Source organism: Phaseolus vulgaris, chromosome 10 (genome assembly GCF_000499845.2).
Source record: "Phaseolus vulgaris cultivar G19833 chromosome 10, P. vulgaris v2.0, whole genome shotgun sequence".
Lineage (NCBI taxonomy): Eukaryota > Viridiplantae > Streptophyta > Magnoliopsida > Fabales > Fabaceae > Phaseolus > Phaseolus vulgaris.
The window spans coordinates 28,191,226-28,200,543 of record NC_023750.2 but is presented as its reverse complement, the minus strand read 5'-3'; the positions used below and the strand labels follow the sequence as shown (position 1 = coordinate 28,200,543).

The 9,318-nt window shown below is 31.2% G+C and overlaps 1 protein-coding gene across 1 annotated transcript; it reads right to left on the bottom strand.

The window, feature by feature from the left end:
* Window positions 1–4,998: 4,998 nt before the first annotated feature.
* Window positions 4,999–8,081, bottom strand: LOC137819538 (protein trichome birefringence-like 3). Its single transcript, XM_068623419.1, has 6 exons — window positions 7,583–8,081; window positions 7,232–7,472; window positions 6,685–6,856; window positions 6,286–6,485; window positions 5,990–6,148; window positions 4,999–5,515 (listed from the first exon to the last, which is right to left on the bottom strand). Exons 1-6 carry the CDS (start codon window positions 7,761–7,763, stop codon window positions 5,185–5,187), a joined length of 1,284 nt encoding a protein of 427 aa, XP_068479520.1. The 5' UTR covers window positions 7,764–8,081; the 3' UTR covers window positions 4,999–5,184.
* Window positions 8,082–9,318: the final 1,237 nt, after the last annotated feature.

Below are 9,318 nucleotides of genomic sequence, written 5' to 3'. Positions count from 1 at the left end.
ACATAATGTTACCATGCTAATGAAAATACATGAGAGTGAGAAAGATGAAACCTAATCCCTATTTTTCCAACTTGAAGCAACCAATTCTTTGTTTGTTTTCTTATTAATCATCACCAACACAACCACTTTCAACACACTTTTAATTGTTCTATTTCATATTTAGTGAGTATTGTACTTGATAATTCAACTCTTCCTTGTGGGATCGATATCCGTTCTTAGGGAAAAATTATTACTTATGACAATGTGGTGTACTTGTCGTAAAAATTCATCATTGAGCGTAAAATTAATGCAAACAATTAAAGTACCTCCGCTCGCACCTCCGTTCGCACCTCCGTTCGCACCTCTGCTCGCACCTCCGTTCTACTCCTACATTGCCAATGCCTCCACCAGCACCACAACCACCACCCGCTCGGCTCCAATGCAACCACCACCTCCTAAACCACCATCGCCACTTGCTCTTGCTCTAGTGTTGCACTTGCTCTTACTCCAGTGTCGCCGCTTACTCCTCCTCCTCTTAGTATCGCAGCTTACTCCTCCTCCTCCAATGACTCTCTGTAATAAGGTGATTTATGAAAACTTATCCACTCCAATACCTAAAAGCTAACAATAGTTATGAAGCTTGAAGAAGAGCAAGAGAATTAAAAAAAAAAAAAAAAAAATTTAATTAATTATATTATTCATTTAGTGACCAAAGTCATAAACATGTAAATAAATTAAAAAAATATATAATTAGTTTAGATATTTCTTTTATATTATAATTTTTTTTGTAATTTTAAAAATTAGAGTATTTTTGTACACTTAAGAATAAAATGTCTACCTAATTATATAATTTTAATTATATAAAACAATAATAATATTAACTAAGGTATTTTTTATTTTAAAATAAAATAATTGTTCAGTTATTTTAATTATTTTTGGTGTATGATAGGTAGGGAGAATGATTGGTTGGACTATATCACTTGGAGAATGTGAAGAAGAAGATTAAGGTGTCTATCCTAGAGAGGCAAGACAAGAGATTGAGAAAACATGCAATTTTGACAGCAATTCATTCATTCATTCATTAATCTTCCAAATTCATGAGCCAAACACCCCTTTATATAGCTTAGAGGTTCGGTCATTGTACAAGAGAATTGGTTGGAAAATTCAAATAAAAAATGTTTGAATTAGGCGCCTAAAATGAGTTCACAATACAAGCATGACAAGGTGTGCTCCATGTGACTCATTGAGGTCTAAATGACCGACATAGGTTAATTAGGAGTCTTCTAGAAACCTTAATTTAACCTATGTTGGTTTTTAGATGTCTACATCCAACCCTAATTACAATCAAGAAAAAATACAAGTAAAATTCTTATTCTACTTTTGACAAGAAATTAAATTCTACTCTACAATTCTACTCTAGGTTTATGACATTTTTGAACATGTATAAAAATGTTTCTATGTAGCAAAGTCTCAGTTTTCTTATATCTTCCTTACCATATACCTAGTAGTTGGACCTAAACTTGGACCTAAGTTTGACCTTCTTCCATCAATATCTCAACCCTTAGTCCAAACCGAAGCAATCGTCCAAACCCAAGCAATCAAGCACCCTTCAATTTTTTTTCTTTGACATATTTCATATGCGTGTGTGATCAAAGGGTATCTATAGGCAATTGAGTGATGAGAGGTATCTCCTCTAGGAAGAGATACCAACATTAGGTGGAAGTTGATTTACGCAGAGGAATCTCGGAAAGGTACCTGGTCAATGATCGTGTTCCATTTATACATATTTATTCATTTTCTTCTTTATCATTCTTAGCTCGTTTCTTCTTATTTTGTAGATTTCATTTTTTAAAAGCTATCAATTTTTTAAAGGATAATTAAAATTAAAGTGATATTGTTTTATGCTTCAAACTATTTTTCTATGATTTTTTTTTCTTATCATGTTAGTTCCGCATTTGTTTTCTTCGTAACTTTTTCTATATTATCTCACCTATTCTTATTCTTATATTTTATAAAAAAAATCAGTCAATGATAAAAAAATAAATAAAAAATCTCGAAGCGTTTTTAAAAAAGACTAAAATCCAAAATTAAAATTCTTTTATTTGTCAAATAAAGACATCCAAAATTTTAATTATTTTATCTAATAAGAATTTAGAGTATTGTTATGTCTTTGCCTATTACAATAACATGGTATTCAATGTGTGAGAGCTAAAAAAAATATACTATACACACTTCTTTAATTAATACTACAGAATTGTGATGTTGGTATATGCAATATGCATTCCATGATCTCCAATTTTAATTATGTCAAAAGATAAGTTAACATGTTAGTTGAATACTCAAAATGACTAGTCCCAATAAATCATTTAATTCATGGTCTAATCCTGTGAATTATTTTGTTCTGCATGGCAGGATTTTGACTTGGTGAATATGGTGGAGTGCATGATAATTGAATGGATGTCGTCTTTTTTTAAGGATTGTCTTTACCTATAAATTTCGGACACTTCTTTTAAATTGTGTGTCTGTGTCGGACATACGTATCGAACACGACACTTATAAGACACTCATAGAACACTTATTGGTGAAATTTCCAATTTAAAAAATATTTGTTGGATTTCTGACAATTTTAGTACGATTCTAATATAATTTTAAAAAGGAGAAATACATTAGTTTTCTAAAATTTTAAATTTATTATATAAATTTTTAGTATGCTTATAAAAATAAGAACAAATCCTTTTGAATCAATCATAAAAAATATATTTATGTTCCAGAAAAAACATACACGTACTTGTGCACATAAATCTTTATTGTCAATTTATATAATTCATATTTATACAATATATACATTTTAAAAATTATACGTATTTTCGTGTCCGTGTCCATTTCCGTCTCCGTGTCAGTGTCCGTATCGGTTTGAGTAAATAGGTCTTTACTTTGAGTTGATGTTTCCGGTTCTCAAGTGACAGATAATGGACTACGACTCCTAAAGGATTGCTCATCAAATCTTCAAGCACTGATTCTCAATTACTGTCATCAATTTTTAAAATATGGACTGAAGCACACCTATGTCTTTGCTTGTGTGGTATATAGTGCAGAATTATTCTTAGATTAATTAATGTTATTTTTCCTTATAATTGTTGTAAAAGAAATACAAATAATGAAAAGAAATCCTAATTGAGAGCTATGGTTTGAATAAGACTACTATATGCATTGATTTGGGAGAGATTAAATGAAAGTATCCGTAACCTTTTGTATAACTAATTATTATTGTTAACTATCAATTATCATCACCAGGTTTTACTCCTAGTGTCTTTTGATGTTAGTGCTTCTTTCACCAACTAATCTGTTTCTTCCGGCACCTTCATATATTCTTCTCCCACCTCCATAAATTTTTATATTTTCAAAAATATCCTCAGTAATATTGTGGATTACGTAATCCGGAAGTCTTTTTTCAAATTCATAATTAGCTTCTAGATTACATAATCTGAAAATCTTTTTTCAGATCCATAATTAGTTTTCGGATTATGTAATCCAGAAGTCTTTTTTAGCTTCCAGATTACATAATTCGGAAGTTTTTTTTCAAATGCGTGTCTGAATTACATAATTCGAAAACTATTCTATGGAGATAACACAAGAAGGTTAAAAAGGTATTTTTACGTTGTGTACATGGATGACAGAAGAACCTATGAAGGTGCAGGAAGAAACAGTCATCTCATTAATATACAAATGTATAATGTGTAGGATGATCCAAGCGAAATCTTGTTATGCAGTTTGCTTATGTAATCTATATGTCATAAAAAAAAAAAGACTCTAGAGTTTTGGGCTTTACGCATACTTTTTTTTAATTAGTTTTTGAAGAACCTAGCCTATCCATTCCGCCCAACACTTTTGCTATTTACCACTGGAAATAATAGAGTTTCGAAACCGTCATAAATAATTGAGGTTTTGAAACTATAGAAAATAATAGAGGTTTTAAAATCATCAGAAATAATAGCCGTTGAAAATAACGAAGGTTTAAAAAACTGTTGAGAAAGTAATTGTTTTCTAGGAATTATTAAAAATCCTAGTAATTTGTTAACTATGTTGGATCCTCTAGGAAGAAAAGTAAACCACAGATAACGTATTTAATGATATTAAAATAAGTTAAAAGTAACCTGTTAAAAATAATTTTTTTGTTGTAATTTGATAAAAAAAGTAAAAATAAAGGATTAATAGATTTATTATATAAGATATTATAGTATATTATTAATAATGACTTATTAAAAAAATTAATTAATATTTAAACAATGTCGGTATTTACATTATCCTTTTACTTTAATAAAGTTATCCAATAATTAACTTATCAACTATTTTTAATTAAAAAAATCATTAAATAGTATTCAGCCATAAATAACTTTTTTAACTATTCATTGGCTATACATTTATTATTCTCTGCGTTACTTTTCAATGTCTTTTAAGGTTTTTTTTAGCTGTAAATTTTTTCTTAATTTTAATAAATATTTATAAGATATTTATTTTAATAATACTTTAACATATGATACTTAAAAAGAAATAGCGAAGTATTTAATAATTTATGTAATAAATTTATTTTCTATCCTTCATTTTTGAAAATTAAAATGGTTTAAATGTGGTCTACCTCAATGACTCATGCATCTGTGAAATTTATTTATCTTGGATGACAGTTGAGATTTTCAAGCTGAACTAATTAATAAAATATCATCAAGTTCATGTAGTTTTTCTTTTATATTTTACTTTTAACTGCAAAAAACAATTTGTAATTGTGGATTAATTATGTTTATTTTAAATTAGTCATGACTTATTTCTTATTTTACCCAATAAAAAAACTTCATAATTTTTCTATTTAAACAGTTGACTATAAAGTGCAAAATGTATGAAAGATTGTTTTTACTCCTCACTTATTCTTTTTGGTATATATTCATATTTGCTGTTTTAGGGCTTGAGTCTCCAAAGCACCAACTTTTTTTATCATATTTATATCACAGAATTGCTAAGGAAGGATGAATGTGAACACATCATGGCTTGATATATATAATTGACATCTTCATGTCAAGAAAAGACCAAAAGATGATACAAATGCTAATGAAGGATGAATGTTGGACATATTGGCTTTACATATTTGACATCTTCATGTCAGGAAAAACAAAAGCAAATGTCCTTGTTTCAACAATATTGCCAAAAAATGTGTTACAACATTGCCAAAAATATTTGATTCCATGTATCTGGAACTCCAGGTAAACACCAATGAATGCAATCTGCATTTCTTGGGTTGGCCCTTTCCTCCTCAGTCAAAATTTTGCCCCCAGTTTCACTGTAAATGGAAGAATGACCATCAATCCTATACTCTGAGATCTGTGTTATGTTTATCACATTCACAGGAACTTTCATTCTCTTCACCACTTTGGCCACCACACTCATCATATCCTTGTTAGACCCACTTCCCCAGTGGTTCTTCTTCTTCACTGGCTTTGTCTCATTGAAGCATTTGATACCATCCTTGTGGCCCCAGTCTGCACTTCTGAAAACATGACATTTTGAATTGTTAGAATCATAAGTTCATGGTTTATCTAACTTTTTTTAGAGCCACTTAACATAAAACTTAGGACCTATCTCTTACACTTTTACCATCAGGATAACTTTATATTTTCTGGAAATCTTTTAATTGATAATCCTGGACTAGTCTCTTTACAGATGGTGATCATTGAAATGAGTTTTTGCTCTATCAACATAGTCTTTCAAACCACCATATTGATTTTGAAAAAGAAAATAGTTAAAACTAAATTCCAAATGAACTGTTTGAACCACACAAACATGCAGTTAACTATGAGCTTAATTAGAGTGTATTAACAAACATATATCTAATGACAGTTATGCATGCTGTATTTTAAAATAATTAGATCAATGTAGAACAATGTTTAATCAGCTGATATTATAGAAGTTTTATTGATTATGGAATGCCAAAGCTTCGAGTTTGAGAGAGAAGTAGACAAACTTTGTGTGTGCAGGGGACATGGTTGTGAAGAAGACCCGGGTTTTGTTTGGATCAATAGTTGAGTCAACCCAATTGGCCCACGTCCTCAAACCAAATTTGTAAGCAACTGCTGTATCCAATTCTTCATACCCTTCTTCTCCATTGCCAAATGAACCCCATCTGCAATAATTAAGCTAAAGTTTAGTTAGACATCATCATTTTCCTAAGTTTAGTTAAACATCAAATGTTACCGAATTTTGAGAAATGAAAATGATGAAAGCTTGTACACTGATGGTGATTCACCAAAGAGAACTTACAGTGCTTTTATTCTAAGGCCACTCATCCACCATACATAGGTATTGAAAACAAGGATATCCACTCCTGTCCAGTTTTTGGCACGCTCCGTGATTTCATCCACTTTTATTATTCTCTTCTTGGGGTCTCCTATGATATGAATGTCAGTGTTGGACTCCACTAAAAATGGTGCCCAGTAGAACTCTATGGTTGCATTATATTCCTAAATGAAACACACATGTAATAGAAGAATTACCCTTGGTTTCTTAGTTCTTGAACTGATATCCAACATTTAGCATGTCCAATTCCTAACCAGTTTTTGTATTTATATTCTAGTTACACGATTCTATTTTGTCATGAACTATCTAAAAGCTGAAGCCAAGAGGTGAACATACACAGAATGGTATTCATTGTGTCATTACCTTGGCTTTGAAGACTGAATGCACACGCCCTCGTTTCATTGACTTTTTCTTTTCAGGTATCACACCTTGCACCAAACATACAAAAGATTCCCACTGGTTTCTTTGTAGTGAATCTCCTACAAATAGTAGCCTCTTCCCTTGAAGCTTTTTGAGGGCCAGCTCTGGACTAAACCTACCAATTGTTGCAAGTTCAAAATGTGGCCCACATCAGTATCGCATACTCCTCTATGAACATAAAGTACAAGATAAATAAAACATGGTTAAACTATTACTTGGTTTATACAGTTTTTTGTATTTTAAGTTCTAGTTTTTATGCAAAAAAAACTATGAAGTTTTAGTTTCTGCACAGTTTTTCTTGGTAGCTTATCACCACTAAAATGATTTTGTAGCAGTTTTTTATCACTGGACATTTTTTTCAAGTATTAGCGTTGAAGACCAAAATTTAACTTTTGGGTATGTATATGAACTAAACTTAAAAAGTAGAGATGACTATGGGAATCAAATGAATAGTTTAATCATAAAACAAAATGTTAAGTGTGAGAGTTACGGGGGCAAGGTGCAATCTTCTGGCTGCCACTCCCAATGGAGGTAGTCAGAATCATTCCTTCCATTCTTGACACATGAAAATTGTCTATCTATGTATGGACAGCTTCTGTCCGAGTACAAAGGCTTCAATGAACTATTAAATACCCATTTTCCATTTGCAACATTGCACTCTTCTGGGTCAAAATCGAACCTATCATCAGTCCATGAGGCATTTGCAAACACTTCCTCACTTTTTTTATCATCTGTTGAGCATCGCATAATGAGACATGGCTGAGTTAGAACCAAATTGGTGAGAAACAAAATCATGCAAAGATCATGAGATATAATTATGGAATTTGTGAAGCTAACTTACTAGACTTTGATTTGGTGTGCTTTCTAGAACATGCTTTGAACTTGAAAATGGAGCTGGAGTTAGGGAAACTTAGTCTCTCAGCATACAAGACTGCTATGAAGAGAAGAACACAGATTGTGGTGATAATGATGGGCAGAGGAAGCTTTACTCTGGGAGGCTTCATTGTCCCTGAAGGAATCATGGGAAGGGGGTGAGACAGGCTTAAAGGTAGACAAATAGGAAGAAAAAGTATGAACTAATGCACATCACAACAGAATGATGGTGACATTGTTCAGACTTGAGAAGCATTTGAGTAGGAGTGAAGTCAAAGCATAGTATGCTTTGGATGTGAATAATCTGTGTTAGAGGATACTGGAGTTTAAGAATTATTTGGAAGGCTAAGATCTTGAGCTTGTCTTATGTCTCCATGTTGTGGAAGCTATACATTGATCCAACCACTATGCTTATGTAGGCCATGAGGAACAAAGTTTAGAAGGTTTGTTGAATCTCTCAAATTCACACTCTTCCATGACTTGTGTTTTAGCATCATTACATATTTGTTCATACCAACTCATAGATGTTGGTCCGTAACAGCTTAGAGAAGTAATTATTCTTATACATTTTTTCTTCCTACCCAATCTTTTCACATATTTTTTTATTAGGTTGTGTTCTACAGAAGCCCCACATTACACATGGTGAATCTTTTGTACTAATTGTATTAAACCAATTTTTATAAATAACATGGACAACAGAAAAAAAACTGCCCGTGTCTAGCAATGTGTCATTCTCTATGTTCTATATTCATGACCTGAATCCAAACATTCTTAGGAAGTACAAACATTTGACAATAATTGTTGAATGTGTCATTGAAATGTGGTTGTGTCATTGGGACATTCTGATTGTTAGCCTAATGAATTTCAAGGATACAAATTTCATCAATGAAAACCACTCAAAAGGTCTTGGCTTTAAAGATTTCATAATTTGGTTAAACAATTGCAACTTGATACACAAACAATGGATAAAAAAGTGAAACCTAATAATAATGAACTTCCCTTAAACTAACAACAATGATAACATTAAAATAAAATTATCACAATAATCCTTAATCAACCAAATAAAAACTGATTGGGCACCAGACATGGAAGTTGACAACTAACAAAACCATCAATAATCAAATCATTATTCAAAAGAAACCTCCAACATAATCCATCATCAACATCCACTCATCACTGCCATTATTCACAACTTGCACTTTGGAAGACACTTTGAACAACCCGTCACTTAAAACGTTGATTTAACATATTGCCATCATTTTGATTTTTCAAACTGCACGTTAACAAATTATTTCCTCAAATTTTTTATTAATTTAATTGTTTTTACCTATAGAAATAAAGTATTTTCCGTTGAATAACTTGTGTACATTATCTTAAGTAATTTGTTATTACATTTTTTTATCTACTGAGACTTTATTTTAAAAACTGAATTTAATAAACTTAACTAAATATTGGTTTATTTTAATTTTTGTTTTATATTTGTAGAGTATTGGGTTGAGCCCAAGGTAAAAGGTAGAAGGATCGTTCGCATATTCTGGTATTGAAGATGTTTTATTCCATCAGAGCAAATTGTGGAAATTCCAGATTGTCGGTAGATGAATAAAGGAGAGCATTTATCACAAACAAGGTCGGGAATAGAGCCAAATTCAACGATAGCGGATATATATATATATATATATATATATATATATATATATATATATA

Coding starts and splice junctions, on each gene's coding strand:
- LOC137819538 (XM_068623419.1), bottom strand. CDS start 7,763: ATGATTCCTTCAGGGACAATGAAGCCTCCCAGAGTAAAGCTTCCTCTG. Junction 6,486..6,684: donor ATTCAGTCTTCAAAGCCAAG/GTAATGACACAA, acceptor TGTTTCATTTAG/GAATATAATGCAACCATAGA. Junction 5,516..5,989: donor ATGTCCCCTGCACACACAAA/GTTTGTCTACTT, acceptor TCATGTTTTCAG/AAGTGCAGACTGGGGCCACA.